At 42.8% G+C, this 17,972-nt stretch overlaps 1 protein-coding gene across 1 annotated transcript in view; it reads left to right on the top strand.

The window, feature by feature from the left end:
• Window positions 1-822: 822 nt before the first annotated feature.
• LOC111253122 (N-acetylglucosaminyl-phosphatidylinositol de-N-acetylase-like) overlaps window positions 823-17,972 on the top strand; it is a 61,693-nt gene continuing 44,543 nt past the window's right edge. Inside the window, exon 1 of the mRNA XM_022812093.2 lies at window positions 823-1,146. Coding sequence (XP_022667828.1) covers window positions 1,059-1,146 — 88 coding nt within the window. The 5' untranslated portion in view covers window positions 823-1,058. The remainder of the gene's footprint in view (window positions 1,147-17,972) is intronic.

Below are 17,972 nucleotides of genomic sequence, written 5' to 3'. Positions count from 1 at the left end.
CGAAAATAAAAATCCAATTAACATCAAAAACCTACAACGACTATGCTAGTTACCTCTGTTCAAGATAGAGGCGATTTTTCGTACGTGTAACACAGTTCTACGACTGCATAAAGTATTAATAAAAAGGAATATGCACTTAAATATAGTAAGTTATTATTTTCTAAGGGTAAAACAATAGGTAAACAAACAGTAGAGTATGTAACATCACTGGGAGATACAGAAGGAATAAATTTCTCATTTGGATTGCTAATTCTTCTTAGCTACACCCCATTTAATTGATGGGACGATACATACAAGTTATAAAGTCCTTCCACTGTTAGTCCGAGTTTTATGAGACAGCATATTGGCTCCTTTGCGCATAAACAACTATAGTGAGTCTCATATTTGCCTGTTATCTGTTTGACACTTGAAGCTTTGAAGTATTTAAATATATCGGCGCTCATTATACTGTAACGGTATTGTTTGTTTTAAATCTCTTAAAAGATGTTAACGTTTCTCTTACGGTGCATTGCATATACGGATGACATGTGTTTCTTTACCTTAAAATTAGATCTGAATCGTCTGGCCTGGTCCTTTCGTAGGTATACGTCTCAAATTATACATGCTCTTTTCATTTGTGTTCAGTGCTTCCGATACTTACCTACTAACCATTCATATACCTGTTTCCTTTGCCTAGGAAATATATAGATTCAAAATTTGGCGCTCTTTTCCTTCACCTAATCTCATTCGCAAGTAAGTCCCGGGTCTTTTGGGACAAAGGGTGACCCTCAGGTACGCCCTTCGCCCTTTCTACTTGTTCCCATCTCCACAAACATTACCCTCCCTTTCGGGTGGCGAGTCCAAGGATCCCCGACGTCGCTACAACCTAACCCTAGCTGGCGCACAGAGTCGACTCGCCCAAGAGGGCGTCAGTCAGCTAGAGTTCTAGTGGCACGGTGCACCCGAGCTGCTTGTAGTGACGAACGCTCGTTGTCAATTGCTCGCTGGCCGAGAGGCAGAAAAAAAGGTTGCCAGCAAAGCGGCAAAGCCTAACCGATTTAAAATGTGAATTTGACAGGATGTTTCTTATGGAGCCAACGTTAGAGCTCTGGCTCACCGTCGCGGCGATCACCAGCATTTTCTTTGGACTATTCATCGCCTTAGCCGGTCAGTAGAGTACAATAACGATTAGGTGTCATGCTCGGAGGTTACATAGGATGTAGTACACACGCTTAGGCATACGGTCAGCCGAAGTGGAATACAAAGCGCAAAAAGGAAAGGGAATTGCTTAACATTTCTGTGCTACAGTATGGTTGTATTTAGCATTCGTGCTGTTACAAGTAGGTATGTAATCATTTGTTTACTGTAGTTATGTATTGTTGCTAGTTGCATCCCATAGATATTGTTCTTCTGTTTGGGCGGGAGCCATGTAGCCAGTGGGCACTTACAAAAAGTAATAAAGTCCTTGAGCCAAGTGTGCGTGAGCTTATTCTGTGGGATGGCTTTCCTTGAGCCCTCTCCTTCATGTCCGTCTGGTGTGTGTGTGTGTGTGTTCAGCTGCGTTTGCTATATTATGCTATACTTATGCTATATATATATATATATATATATAAACGTGCCATCACTAACGCTCACGAAAGCAACAAGATTGCATGCAATCGGCTACGTGGATTTCGTCTTACTCATCCTTGAAGAACGTACCTCTACAATCCAATGGTCTACAGTTCAGCGTGTTTAAATTCGCGCGCGATGTGGAACAGGTCGAGGTGAGACATGGCGCTGTCAGCGTTTCATGCCGTGCACGCTAATTCACCAACAATGGAATTAACAGGCGTTCGCCTATGGCAGAAGCATTGCGAAACATATTTGATGCTGTTGCGTTTGTTCAACACACTTGAACACTTTACGGTACTCGTTCTTGCACGTGGCCGCGGATCTGGCGCTTTTTTCACGTAGCGCTGACGACTTGGCCTTCACCTCGCAAGCACTTGGCTGCAGTCGGTGTCTTCTCGTGAGTTCGAATCGAGTGCGGCAACGCCGTACGGTAAAACTATCCCAGTCGAATAAAAGGTACTTGAAATAACGCTATTATCTCCGTAATCGTCGCATAAAATCCTAACTAGCGAGGTGGAGAGAATCGTTGTAGCACATACGCCACCCCTTTATTTCCTTTAAGCTTCAAGAGAAATTAGGGGATATCATGTTGGATATATTGCTGTTAAGTCAAGTCCATGCCTTTCTCGTAGTCCGTATACCCGTAACAGAGCGATCGCGGGTCTTCAGTTCGCAACAGTCATAAAATGTTCCTCAAGAACGTTTTTTTCAAGGCGTGTTTGCCTCTTTTTGCAAAGTGAGGAGCATTCTTTCCCCTTTCAGAGGAAAAACTCAGCAAGCAAACTGCTTAAATGTGTTCTTCTTAGTAATAAGCTTGTTCTTTTTCTCGGCCTATCTGCCCTTCTTCCAGTTTGCTTGTTTTTCTCTAGGCCTGCATTGCCGCATGGCCTTGCGGTGAGGTCGCTGAAGCGGCAGCCAGGAGTGCTCAAAGTAGCAGGGTCATGTGGACACGTCTTCTACTTCTGCGATTCATGTTACTGAAGCCAATTTTGTGCTAGCGCGGAAACGACAGAAAGTCTCTTTCTTGTCGAAGGTTAGCCGAGAACTAACGGTGTAGCTTAGACAAAAGCGGAGGCGCTGTGGATTTTTGATGGCGTGGTTTACAGTGGCTCCTGAAGCAGAAGATAATAGGTTGTCATAATACTTGTGATGTTCTTTGATATTCAGGGGTAGCTCCAACGGTGATCACAGTTCTCCTTAGATAGTGGGACCGTTTGGGTGAAAGCTAGCTTCTGGGCCTGAGACGAAAGAAACGCCGTGAAATATCTTTCGCTAAACGCCACAAAAGTACATTGGGTTAGAAAATATAAATGGGATAATATGGCAACGTTTAGATGCGAGGTTTAGAAACAATGATCAAGTAGACATGGGAAGTGACTTTTGAAGGGCAATACCTGCTGTGACATATTAGTGACATCTTTTTTAACTTAGTCGGCCCAAGACTGAACTAGGTGCAAATCTAATTTCGACGAATTTGTTATCCAGGTATAAAAGGAATCATCGTGAAAGACTTTCTGCTTGGATCTAAGCGACCATTTTACCACTGCACAATCACGCAAGATCAATTAGATTGCGCTACAATGTGTACATATATATATATATATACACATCCATTAAGTTCCAATTTCCAGCTTTAAAAGGCAAATATAATTGCGGCTCACCACACGTGTTTGATCTTATCTAGTCGTCGCTCAAATCGTGAAGCATAATTAAACAATTAAATTTGAGGTCCAACGCACAAGTACCCTATACACCCTAAGTTATCGACATGCGTTACACATGCACAAAGGACCCCAAACAGTGCTATGTGATTTTCGTTTCTTAAAAAGTGTCCTTTTCCAGATTTACACGGATAATCCGGCAATACGTTGATCATCTATGTTTGTTCCATTGTTGACAAGTTTTAGCACAACGCTACATAAACGTAAGACTGCCCAACGGTTCTTCTTAAGCCTGTTCGCATAATATACGTTGGCTGGCAGTGAACGGATACTTAGATATACTGTCGACTGTAATATACGACAACGTCAATGCCGCACATCCACACACGGATTCGCGTACAGGATACATTTAACATAAAAGGAACGGCAGGTTGGTCACTCGATCTCGCTGTGCTTGTCATTGGCACTTCTCAGTGCGGGCGCGTCGAGATCGATCACAGCGTGCCATCGGAGGTACCATTAAAAGGCCAAAAGCAGTCTCAATTGCGATTCCCATTGTTTTCAACCAGGGCGAGGAAAATCCAATGAATAATGTGTTTGAAGACCTGTTCTTTCTCTGCCATTTTGAGTTTTCCGAATGTGTTCGCTGCTTGAATGGAGGCGGGCGCATCAGTGAAAGTTAGAAACGGTGTTAGTGGGGTTAACATATGGGGACTTTGTCGGCACCATCGTGCAACAGTCCGACCTTTTTGCCACAACTGTTTTATCTGTTAGAACTTCTGCAAGCATTTATCCACAGAATATTACGAGAGCTATATTTCAGTTAGCTCAGACCGCCTGGTCGGCTTGTTACGTCGGTGAAAACATGGAATTGTAGCGTTGGCAAGCTGCAACATCGCTCTGCTTCTCGAAAAAGCAAATTCATCGTCTTCTATCTTGTCGTTCTGTGTGCTCACAAGCGGGAATTAAGCTATATGGACGTACCGATAACACGGACAGCTGAAACGGGCTTCCACATCTTTAACTATCTGTGTTCGTCGATGAGCTGTTGTGTGACAACAAGCATTTTTTATTTGGTTCACGTAACCGTTTCAGACAAAAGGCCTCCACAATCACATTTAAGGCACGAACAACGAAACGGTCCACTTTAGAGGCGGAGTTCGCTATATATATTATGCGACAGTACATTTGTGCGTCGAGTCTCAGACCACTCGCCGGACCCTGTTGTGCAACCAATCACGTCAGGACGTTCACAAGCCGGTAACGTGGTCTGTACTAGAATTTTCCGTTACCTTTACCAAGCAGCGCGTATAACTTAGTAGTAGTAGTAAGTATTCATGGGTCGTAGATACATTCATAGATCGCCGCTGATCACATTACTGCAATAATTTTATTAGGTAGCTAAAGGATGATTTTAAATTTCGCTGAAACCCGCCCTATAATCTACCAAATGTACATGTAACCTTGCGTTTCATCCGTTCCTTTGTCGAAATATAGACCAAACGAGTAGAAGAGATGTATTTCCTTTGGACGAGTCCATCAAACCCAATGTCGAGGCCCAGTGCATAGAACACTGTTTAAGGCCCTTAGTCGTCTTGGGTTTAGCTTGCAGCCTTCCCGCAATATTGGAATCATTCGATTGCGTCTCTATCGTTGCATTTTACACGCGACACGTTTAATTGACCACCTTTGTTACGCTGATGTTGAGCTAAGTGTACGGGAGAGGCTCACATTTTTCTTTTCAACGTATATATGTGGCGTTTGGTTCTAGAAAAAGAAAGGGGATAACCCGGCGGACGAATCGTTAGGTCGAAAAAGGCGGGTGTACTACTAGTGGTGAGTAACGTTGTCGCCAGTGGAGACATCACCGGATTTCTGGTAACGTTCAAGTTATGAGAAGTTTCATGTAGCTTCATTTATGATTACGGAAAGAAAGTATGGATACATTCATAAGTTTTACAGACATATCAACGAGCTTCTTAAAGATGTACAAATGTGTGCGCATTTGTTCAGCCCAACATCTCATACTTGGTACGGCACACAGGATGTTTAAAAAGTCATGTTATCTCAATAAATGTACAGAAATGCACGAAAGTGATTTCATTATGTGGATACTCTATATCAGCATAATATGAAAGCCAACCGTGTTTGCTTTTCTTCTCTCTTTGGTTATCGACAATTATTGGAGAACCTTCTCTAGAAAAAAAAGTGCCTTTTCCTTAACAGATAGCCCACGAACGACAGACAGACAGACACCGTCATCGGCTACTTACTCAAAAAGGCCGTGTCAGTCTCGAGTTTATTGCCACCCTTTCATCAGCCTCAAAAGACATTTGACATTCGGTCCTAACAGTTCCACCTTTAAATCTAGCAACGTTGGCAGCTGCAACGGGCGAAAAACCTTTTGATGAAAAAACATTACTATGTTATTCCCTACAGAGGTATTAGTCAGACTGACTCGCTGTGAACGGGAAAAGAGATGGCCGCGTCAGTGTCGAATTGCAGTCGTTTTTTTCTTACGTTTTTCTATGAGCATAATTCCGAACCGTAGAGAAATAGGGAGTTGATTGGTGATTGCACTAGAGGCCCTTATGACGGACTGGCCGGGTTAGTGGTTTATCCCCCCGGGGGTGCTCACATATGTTTGGCACCCAAGAAACTGTAAGAATAAAGTGATAAATAGGTCGAGCCAGCATATCCTCGAGACAGACAGCATGATCCTAAGGGGTCGATGGCATTTTTTCAGGAATAACTTTAACTTTAAGGAGTAACTTGTGCTCTTCACTTTCAAGTAAGGGCTCCTTCATGTGTAACACTTTCTTTATTGGCTACCATCAAAAACACAACCAATCATGTTCGGCAGGGGTGTGCTTATCCCTTGTTCCAATACATTTTGTACTTGCCTGAACTGTATTAAAATCCCGTATTTCAAGCCACTATTTAAATGCGCCCGATGGAGGTGATGTCACTAACACAACCATATATTAGCCCTCCATTGTTTTACAATTCATCGCCATGGCCATCATTTACGCAGCCGGTTCTGCCGATGCTGCAGCTGCTTCTGTGAGGACAGGCTTACCGTCGTCACGGCCATCAGGAGAAAAAGACCGTCACCGGAACAATTGCTGCAAGTAGCAAATTCCACGTTACTACTACGCACTGGCAGTGGACTTGGTGAGGGGTGTGTGACAAGTCGAAATCATTTGATCATTACGTCGAAACAGACATCACCCCGGAGTTTCCTTGTCGCGTCACATGAGCGGAGGAATCAGATCAGCGCGCAAAGAGTGCTTCTTGCTTCGGCGACTGCTGCGGGTTCAGCAGATCCTTCGTACAGTATTGCTTTCGCAGCCCTGATCGTGACTGTTACAGCCGGTCACTCCCTGCTATTCCAATGGAGTTTATGAGAGAGTATTATTACCTAGTTTCCGTTTGTTTGTCAATACGTAAAAACTTTGGTGGGGTAAAAGGGAAGCTCTGTAGACGCTTGGAGCGAGATCCCCAATAGAACATTAGCAGACTGAACCGTCGGTTGTACATCTGAGGGCTGTTCAATGCTAATGCATTCTGAGAGCGGGTAAAAAGGAACATGACCTACAAGAGACTTGTATAGAGCGAATGAACGTTAGAAAATTAAAATTAGCTATTTAAAAAAAAATGCAGTGAATCGTGATGCGCTCAATATAAACTACAGAAGAAGGAATTCATAGGATACCCTAGTTGTCAACACCATGGAACCAACCCATGTCATCATGCAAAAAGAAGTGAACATAGCTCGTATTTTGATAAAATTACCAACGTCCCCACAGGTTAAATAATATTCTATTTGTCCATAAATTTAGGAACGAGTCGTCCGGTTTTGAAACCAGGCCTAGACGTATTACCGTCCTTGCTGCAAGAATCCAGTCGTCTTATGCAGTGTTTCACCTATACAGTGCATAAAATACAACTCAAAGCATTTGTTTATTTAATCAGTTCATCAAAATAGTGATGGCCCACTTTTATTTCCACTGATCGTTCACAATTGCAAGTTATTGCAATTAATGCGTCCCTAATGGCTATAATCAGATCATATTGTAACTATTCGTATACGTTTCGTCACAAAACACAGTGTCCGTCTCAGCCAGCCCATTTTAATTTTGACTCATCAGAAACAGTTATGGTCATGATCATAATACCGAACGAATATAAAGAGCGCCATTTACGTCATCTGCTCATTTTGCGGCCCAGAATTCGCTTGCAGGACCTTTCCTCTGTCATTCGGAGAACATTAGACGGGATGACGGGGCCCCATTTTGCTTCTTTGTATGGACGAGGTACGACGATATGCGTATCAGCTTTTGTGTAGAAAGATTGTATGCTATCGTCCCGGCCATCTAAACAACAGTCATCCTGGCCGCCCTTACTGCCGACTGCCCCTGTTGTGAGGTGACTTATATCATTTTATTATCCTTGTGGCCCAGTTTTTAGTATCAGCCGCAGGCGTAGCGGGCTGTGGAGCTTCTGACGAAGTAGCAATAGCTCTAGTCATTGCTTCCTCTAAGACTCGCCAGTTCACTACTCGTAACTTGAAAACTACGGCAGGCGTTCCAGAGTTATTTCTCCGGAATAGATTCGGAGAGCTATGTGTGTGTGGGTGTGTGAAAGAGAAAGATAGAGTGAGAGCGAAAGGCAGGAAAAAATGAGAGAGCAATGTGTCTGTGCATGTGTCTCTTAACGGCTTGAGCATATCTTCCGGGCTGAGTTAAGTATATTCTCATTCTCTGGCTTTCCGTGCTTGAATACACCCGGTACTTTCTATGCTTCTATTGCCAGGGAGGTGGTTTCGTGCAATGATACGAGAGGCGGCAGCAAACGGGGACACTACCCTCGATGGTTGTCTTTCGGACCGATGAAATGTCAGAGCCCTTGTCAAACATCTAGGTTCAGTGGAGCGAACACGGAAGATAGAAAAATACAAAGTACATAAGGAAGATCGAGTACGATAAAAAATTGGAACGTGGATAGCGTACGAAAACGGAGTGAACAAAGCAGCATTTCCCTATATTGTCTATAAAAAATGATTACGCCAAATACGGGGCTATTGTACCAACATTGAAAGAACTTGCGATGCCATCTTGAAAGAACAATGGCAGCAGTAGGGCAAACAGGGCCGCGGAAAAGGCCGGCGAGCTCGACGGCGATGGTTCTAGTCCAGTGGCCAACGCAATGGTAGGGCTCTGCTGTACTGCATATGCTTGTATAGTAGAAATGGATACATCCGCGCATTAAAAAGATAGAGGGATTATTTTGGTGAAGCCAACGTCCATTTCTACTGATGGGGCGGGGACCGACCAGTCGATTACTCTGCTGTTTTCAGTTCTGATCTTTCCTGTGAGAAATGGTTTACGCTTTGGCTACATACGTATGTAGGGGTAATTTATTGGATGCGGCAGCCTCTGCGGTGATCCGATAGACTTACGGATGATAACGGTTTAGCAACAATCTTACAAAATATTGCTATATTGAAGACTAAATATACTAAGCGGACAGAAATTATAGAATAAGAATATCTGCAAGTCATTTCATTAATAGTTTATTTTATTTGAAGGCCACTTCTGTTCCTTACAGCCGTCTTCTTGTCCTGGCAATTTTACCCAGGGTTCGACTGATTTTGGTAGAATAATTTATGATACGGTTGAGCCATATGTGTAATATGTTTCATCGTCGATGATCAAAAAACACAAAGTGCATTGCCCGTGCAATATGCTCAGACGTGTTTGATACGTTACACATCCGATGTGTACGGTGTAGAGCGAGTACGAAGTCCATATATATAGATACGTGTGTATGAGTACTAAACATAGCCTGTATGTTCGAGGTTTGCCGCTTCGAAAACCCTTCTAAGGCCTCCTTTACTAAAACTAATAGCATTATAAGCACCGAGTATATAGTCATTTTACGTTTCTATCCATTCTTAGTCGTGGGTTGCGCACCGCTATCATCTGATTTGTCCACTCTGCTAGCGCAAACAATCTTTTAAGAGAGAATGGTCGTGTGATGTTGGCACAGAGACTACGGAGGCTTCTACTGCTACCGCGGCTGCTCCTGTCAAAAAAAGCCGTCCATGAAACCCAGCACAAATAGTCGGATCGGATGTATCCAACTCCGATGTGGCCATGACTAGGATGCAGCCGTATATTATATCTCACCACCGCTGAGCTGCATAGTCGCAGAAGAAAGAAGTCTCGATGAGAGCACGAGCTTGCGTGGCTCTTCCAGATAACCAAGCAGTTGCTTGTAGACCTTGACGCGCCGGACGTCGGTAAGTGGTTGACGGCTGAAGAAGATTAAACTAACGATGAGCCCCAGTTAACGACACCTCCAGCCCCGGAACTCGCCCCGTCCCCTTCTTCAGCCCGATACGCCACCTTTCTTTGAGATCAACGTCGCGTACGCTACCGCGCACTCCTTGCTTATTTGAAGAGCAACCTCGGCATTCGACAGTCGATAAGGTGACTCGTCTTGTACCTTGTAGACGGTGTCTCTACGGGTATTTTTGGATGCACCCATGTTTTCTGGATGAAATGGGCAGCTTCTCCAAAGACAAGAATGCGTTGACATTTGTATATATACTAATATATAGTTGCACAGCAGCGTTTTCGTGGCAACAGAAAGACGGATCAAAGCCACATATGCAAAACCTGAGGAACAGCAATTTTTGTTAGACCTTTAGCTTGACCTTCGTGCATGAATAGTGTTCAACCTGGAAACGATTAAGGCATAGGTCGCTAGCTGACGTTGAGTAAGCGCATTTGTTGTGTATACTAATGAAATGAAATCATCTGTACGCTAGCTAGGGTTCTCTACTCGCACATATCGTATCAGGATTGGCTTTGCCCGTACAATCTGCGAATGTGTTTATAATGGAATTGTCTTGCATGATTTTATGTACATTTCATTTTTACTTTGGAAAACATGCTCGGCGTGCGTCACCTAGCTGAATGAGACTCCAGCAATTAGCAATTTGCAGCAAACTTTCAAAAAGATTGGTCTCAAGTGGCCTGATGGCAAGGCGAAATATCTCGGCCACACTTCTCGAGATTGCGTTTAGCTGATAAGGTTCATAAGGTTTTCAGCAAAATGCAGGAAGCTTCCCGGGTCGTAGCCTACTGTCTGGTAGCAGATTTTCTCTATCCAAGCTTCTCATCACGTTGCTCTTGGCTTGTTTTAAGTACTGGGCGGTCATGGTGCAAGTGAGTGCGCCATGGAGGTATAGTTTTACCCCTGTGCCCCTCAACGCGTTTTCTCTCTCACTACGCAATTGGGGCCAACCTCCTATTTGATTCTCGTGAAGCATAAATATGGATGTCTAACTAAATAGAGCTAAGATAGATGCAAGAACCTGGCAAGTGCTTATGTAACACAAACCAACAACAGACATGTTCCTTGTTACGAGCAAATGTACACGCTTAGTACGCACTTAATAGAATACGCGAACTTAATGTGATTCGTATGTTGTTGCTGGTCGTTTCAACGTTTTGACGCTCGTCTAAAAACGGAAAAAGTGAAAATGATAGCGCCTCTAAATAGGATCAACGTCGAATATACATGGCTGACTATGTGAAAGCGTTGAGTTGTTACTGCTTCTGTTCGGAGTCTCTTCAGCTGGTTCGGAGAAGCTCGATTCCCTTGCTTGGTTTCCATTCGGGCAACTCTAATAGCCAGCCAGCCGGTCAGCCAACGATCAAGTCCATATCTGGCGAAAAAACCGCGCGCCTTTCTGCTGCAGTCTCATCGCTTAGGCCTAGCCAACTGCCTCGGCCTATCGGCAGTTTTCGCTGCAGAATTCATGAAGTCGTCGGCGAGTAACATCGACAACTCGGTTATACCGATACATTTTATCCATCCACTTACACAGCCAACTCTCCTCTTCTCTCTAGGCAGAGTAGTGTCTGGTGAAGACACCCCGCATAAGAGAAGCTTTGCATGGCGAGAAATTTCGTAGAAAGGAGTCTTTTATGTACGATAAACGAATGAGGCGATAGATATCGTCGCGGCTATATATGCGTAGGGCAGGCTGCAGCAAAGTTATGTACGAGCAACTATTTGTGTACGCGGGCCAACGGAGGGAAGCCGCTGATGAAGAGTCCGTGTCACTCTAAGTTCTAGGATTACGTCGACGACCGTGACGATGATTACTATTCGTTATAATGATGGTCATGAATGTGTTATAGTGGAGAAGAATGGTTAACATATAAGTGAAACTCGTGCTACCCGTTCGTCAATAGTCGAATCGTGATTGAAATAGTTGACGGAACTTGATGAGTAGTTACAATAGCAAAAGCTCTGAATCAAGCATTACCGTATCGAAATGTCACGGACAAACGCATTCTCATAAAATCGTAAGCGCACAGGCCACGTAGAAAACCTTCTTACTCGCACATTCACGTGCCTAAAAATGTCCTCGTATATTGCTGCTTGTAGCTTATAGATTTGTTAGTAAATGCGAGTTCCTTCATCTGCCTTGTCGTGAAGATCTGGCGACCAAAGTAACGATAATAGAATGAAACCAATAACTATATGCCAAAGATAAAATCTCCTTTTTTTGGTCAACTTTATTGACTCTAATAGTGGCAATAGCAGTAATACTGCTAGCAAGTAATATAAATTTCTCCCCTAGAAGCGATAGGTTTTTCAGTCGAAAAAGCCCGCCAGAAAAAAGTATATCCGCGACCACAGCCATGAACTGGCTACCGACACTTTATTTAGCGACCCCAAAACACCCTTAACATCCAAGCCTTCGAGCTGCCTGAAGCTCTCGCAATCCTTTGCCTAGGCGAAACTGTCGATTACAGGTACCGTCTCCAAAAATTGTATTCGGTTTTATATTTGCGGACACCTACATACACACAGTCATATATATATATATATATATATATATATATATATATACAGTACTCTAAATGTCGAAACTGCTAAGGCTAGAAGGCGACAACGATAGATAGCGGAGGAGATAGAACGCTTTGCGTACATATATTCTTTACAGAGCTCTACATACACTCGCACTTTGCCCAGACTATCGCGGCTGGTCAGGAACCATCTGTTTGGTTAGGCAAGCGACGTCCGGAACGATGACCAATGCCCATGACTAGCGATGATGTAATTGAGTGAAAATTCAGCAATTGGCGAGCAAAAGCAAAGAGCAAGTCAAAATGCGTAATAATGGGCCCGAATTCTGGTAAGCGGGGTTGAGTTGCCTAGCTTTTCTCCCCTCAAATGGCTGTGGGGTTAAATTTGTTTATTTGGGTAGGTTTAAGGCATTTTTTTCCTGTTTACCTGCACGGTAGCAGTAGCAGTTGGGAAAAAAACGAGAATAGAGCGAGGAGGTTAAAGATATTAAACGACTAAACTTAGCCAAATACTTATGCTTATTTTTCCCTTATTCGATTCTCAGATAGCGCGATCCTTTGTAGACCATGACTACCGTGGAAGAACAAGAATTTGGGGCGTTTTCAGGCATTATAAACGAGGAGGTCGTAAGCTTCTGAAAGAGAGCTCCGTCTTCCGAGACAGCACGGTGAATAGTACTGTTTATTTTAGTGTGACCAAAACCGCAAAAACTTTAGGAAACATTGAAGATTGGATGCCCGTACCCTTTCATCAGCTTTGGACCATTGCATTTGCAAATGTCTATCTGAAAAAATAGGCAGTTTTTAAACGGTCGCTACCGTGATGCAAAAAAAATAGGTTCTAATCGAACATGACTATTTTTCCAGTAAAGAGTTTGGTTTGAACGCACCCCCTATTTAGCTTTGTTCTAGAATTAGCGGTGAAGCTACAGCGTGTTCTTTGCGGTGCGTAATTGACCTTTTAGAACATTGGATTGATTCCTTCTTAACGGGAACGAGACTTACGTCGGTTACAAGAAAATGGTACACGAGGGCCACGATAAGGCAGCTGAATAAAACTATTGCCCCTTCTTTTGTAATTTCTTTTGTACAAACCATCACATCTTTTAGAGAAATAGACTACTCCTTGTAAATAAACGCGTTTTTTAAAAAAAACTCGGCGTTTGTGACCTGACAAAATAGCGTAGTACAACTGTGGAAGAGAAGGGAATCTGCAAACGGGTAAAACACAATTCGAAGTAAAAGCTCTCGTATTTAGACGTCGCAAAGGTTAGTAAAAAAGAGGAAAGTTTAGAAAGATAGTGCAGACGAAAATAATATCAGCCCTAGTCTATTCACCTCGCCAAGCCAAGGTAAAGTGATGAATCCGATGGTGGTAACGATCGGACTCTAGCCTCCATTTGTCATGTTTAGGGTGATCTAGGTGTCGTCATCATTTTGGCTGACATGAAGCGGAAAGGAACGGATCGCGCGAACGAGAAAGAGGTAAATGTTACCCCAAGGGCGCGTTCGACTGTAACCCCGTAAACTTTGGACGAATAGTGCATGCCCGGCCGGCAGTCCGCTCACTGCCTGCTGCCTAGAACGAATCCGGTAAAAGCTACATTGTACGGCCATATCTGTCCTACATTTGTGAAAATCAAACTGGCAGAAAGCGAGATATGACAACAAGAAACACTTTCGTCGCGGCAGGGTTTGCCCGAGAACATAAAGACCGTTCTATTTGGTTACAAACTGTCATATCGTTCACGAGACGGTTAACATCGTGCGATAATATAGACACGATTACGGTAGTACAATGCTTACGTAAAACATCAAATATTGCATACTAGTCGATATTAAGTCTAGTATGTAAATTGTTTCGCAAATATATTATATGCCTGTTGTCCTGCAGGACCTCGCAGAGCTGCAATCGAATGGGTGCACATTAAAGGGTCGGATATGGCACGGCCTATTAGTTCTCTCTCACGCCACAACCGTTTTGTTTGCACATAAGGCAGCTATCCAAAAAAAAGGTTACTCAAATTACTTCGGCGTTTCCATAGTCACTCTTTGTTGTCTATGTTTCCTTTGCTTCCTGAAATGACGGCCTTGACGGTTTTTCTCAATTATTGCTCTGGACTGATCCTTCCTGCTCTGGACTAGTTCAGAGCCAATACGGCAAGAGCTAAAGACAATCAAGTGACTTCTTTCGAGTTGGTTGTTATTTTTTGCGTGAGGGAGTATCAGTGCTCAATAAACCAATAGGTTTTTACTGACATCCAAAATTTTCTCCAGGTATTTCTCCGCAAACCCTAACTTCGTTTACTTTAAGCCGCACTACGCTGTGCATATTTTAGGGGTCTTAAATGATAAGAGATGATTGTTTAATAAAGGATAGTAACTCTCAATGATTTTCTTAGCAAGGCGTACAGATACGATTATTCGGCTATCATTAATATGGGTGTTCCACATGGAATATTTACTTTAAATGAAGTCTATTTAATTTAATAACATACATTTTGTTGGGTCCATGTTATCCCGTAAATGATTATCATCAGCATGTGAGACAAACGTTTTCCACGATTTTTTAGAAAGAAATCATAGGCAAAAATCAAGAACATATGCATTGCCTCGCTTATATAGCTTAAAAGCCCTTAAAAAATCTTACTCAATGTACCTACACGTATGTACCAATACAACGTCACGCTAGCCAATGCCCGTGGGTTTATTGTCCTAGAAACAATCATTCACACGCATACACACACACAGACACATGGATAACTGAGTTTCCTATTTATGTTTATAGACGACCTGCATATCAAAATATATAAGGTACGCACCCCGTTATGCAATTTTTATGAAATCGTTGCGCGTAATGGGGAGCTCAATGTACTAAATTTCACCCCGTCGTTCCCCAGTTCTCGATCTCCATGGAGATAAAAAAACAAACCAAGAAAAGAAGAATATGGCAAAAATTGGCATTGTCACTATATTTCAGCATTAACGTTCTTGTTTTTTTTTTTCATTAAACTGGCCGCTCTTTTATTTGTGGTTATTCTTTTCCGTTGCTTGCCACTCTGTTGTGTATCGCGTCATGTATAGACGGAGTCCAGAGTCACGTGTCTCTGGGGAAGAGACGATGGCTGTTCGTCTGCGTGCGAGCGTCTGTGGATGCTGGTGGTAGCAGGAGATAAGCTTAGGACCTTATAACTTTTCCTTTCGCAGCCCGCTGAGCTCCTAAACATTTCTAATAAAAATCTCGAGGGAGAAGAGAGATTTATGGAAGTGCAAGGCGTGCGATCGCGAGAACCAAAAGGAGCATCTCTGAAATAAATCTATGAAGTCGTTCTCTAAAGACGACTTCGAGGCGACTGTCTTCAATTCAGACAGTGACGGCTGGGTGTGTTTACGTATCTGCTTGTCTCGCAGACCTCTGTACCTTCTCTTTTACACATCGGCAAAATTGTCCTCGGCTTCCCCTTCCACTCTTACCTTCCGGATGGCTGGGTCAGCAGAAGACGTGCCACTAACTCGTTAAGAGGACGTAGCCTCAATCATTTTTTCTCGTTTGCTCTTCTTTTTGCCTGCTGTTTCTTACTGGAATGTTATATATGTGTGCATGCCATAGATAAATGATAATATCAAGCTCGGCGTCTTGCTGAAGACGAAGTCGCGACGATGACATAATAGCGTTTCTCACGGGACTTTTGCTACGCGATTGGCTGCCATAGCCACGATCGACGTTGTAATCGAATTTTGGTCCTCCTCAGGGGATCTTTGCTATTCGGTAAAACGTGCCTATAAGAGTATAGAAATGGGAACAATGTGCCTTAGTTAATGCGGAGCAATATTATCAGTGGGCATGCAATTCTTTCCAGATTGAGCAGATGAGCTGGGCAGATGATATGTGTAGGCGCTTCTTCAACTCTACATAACACTGACATTAATTATTAAAAAGAAAGTTTACCTGTTTGAAAGGAACAGCTTAAATTAAACGAACTTGGAAAGTTAATAGGTTTATGGCAAAGTGTGGAAGGTGCCCTTGTTTCACACGAAACGCTGTTTTGCGTGGGATCCTTAAGTGAATAAGGGGTGCGGGTGATGCCCGCACGCGGACGTGTTGTGTGCAATGTGCGTAAGGCACAGTAATATGAAATTGAGTAAATATAGCCGTGTATACACTATGTCAACCTCACTAAACAGATAAAACAGACTGTACGATTTTAAACATGCAGGGGGGTTATCATTGACAATAAACAATACTTAAGTTGACTATCCGATCGAAAACTATGAGAAATAATATGTACCCCAAGCACTGCGTGAATACAGACGGGGTTCAAAACGGAATTGACGATCACATAGGTTTAGTGATGAAGTGTCGGAGACGTTATCAGATAGTAGGCTTGTTTCGCATTTTAAGTAACACTTTACGACAAAGTATTGCTTACGAAAAGCAATGTTGTGCGAATTTGCTCAGATATGAAAATAGTAGGATAAGGCGTTATTGGGGGTGAACTGAGGAAGCTGCTTAGGGCGTATGCGATTTTTCCAGAAACTACCTTAATCATTAGTTCTGATTGCTTGTCCGGACGCTTGGCATCGTATCTTAGACGTTCATATCACTTAGTTGCTAAACGTATATAAAAAGCGTCAATGGGTTTCTGCGCGATTTGCCTAGCTATTACGCAAAGCAGGACTCATTGTGCAAGCTAAATAACGCGATATTTTCAGTTTACTTATTGGCTTTTCGCCTACCACTATTAACCTTCAAGAAGGTCATTATGTTGGGTAGACCCAAATTTGGCTGGATATTAGACAGCCATGATGCCACAAGTAGCAAGGCAATCTGAAAGGTCGTTGCTAACGGCAAGACTGGGTGAAGTGAAACAAGCGTTTCACACGATAAATTGACCTCTATCTCTTTTCAATAACCTCGTTCCGCCGATTTTCCTTTTTCGCCGCAAATCGATTGACTCAAGGATAACGTTAGGAAAAACATAAATTAAAATTTCTCAACAGAGTCGACATCGGAGGCACTGAGACACAGAGTGAGAGATATGTAATAAAAAAAAAAAAAGGAACTGATGTTTTTATTTGGATACGCGTCTCGGTTGAACGTCGCTTCCCGTCCATCAGCGACAGTGGACCGACGCATCTATGTATATAAATTATACAGATGAGTATATATAAATTGGACTACACGTTCCCACTATATCATACCATATGACGAAACGGGCTAAAGTTCGATACCCCTTTGTCGTTTTAAACTTGCATATTTCAAATATTATATTTCACATTTTCAATCTATAGCTAGTATTAAGATTATAGGTTCTGTAGCGTGTACGCTTTAGAGACGTTACCGGATTGCGTTAAAGCTCGTGCGTGCTGATACAGCTGGCCACTGCTATGGACCATCTGAACGTGTGTTCAGTTCAGAGAACTTTCGTCTTGCAAGAAAAAGTTATAACTATGAAATGGTACGAGCTGTTCCATCAGATTGCGACGGTTGACGCTACTTTAAGGATGTTAAGGTGCTTATAAAGTTGAGCCAGCACTAAATACGAAACAGAACAATGAGCAAAATCATAAAGTAGCACAGTGGAAACGGCCGTCGAAAAGATAAAGTTTGTGTTCTGTAGCAAGCAAAAAGAGAGACAACATCAGAAAAGCAAATTGAATAATAGAAATACTATGTATTCATGCATTTACCATCAAAAAACGCCCCCGCAGTTCCTACAGCTACAAAGGGTATCGATAAAATTTAAATGTTTTTATTACAGTATGTCAAAGTTATTCGAGTCACATGATACCAATGTGGGGCAAGTGTACACGGGTGTCGGAACAG

This window comes from Varroa destructor, unplaced genomic scaffold, assembly GCF_002443255.2.
Source record: "Varroa destructor unplaced genomic scaffold, Vdes_3.0 BEIS01000006.1, whole genome shotgun sequence".
Classification (NCBI taxonomy): domain Eukaryota; kingdom Metazoa; phylum Arthropoda; class Arachnida; order Mesostigmata; family Varroidae; genus Varroa; species Varroa destructor.
Note: the sequence above shows the minus strand (reverse complement) of the source record. Positions and strands in the feature narration are given on the sequence as shown.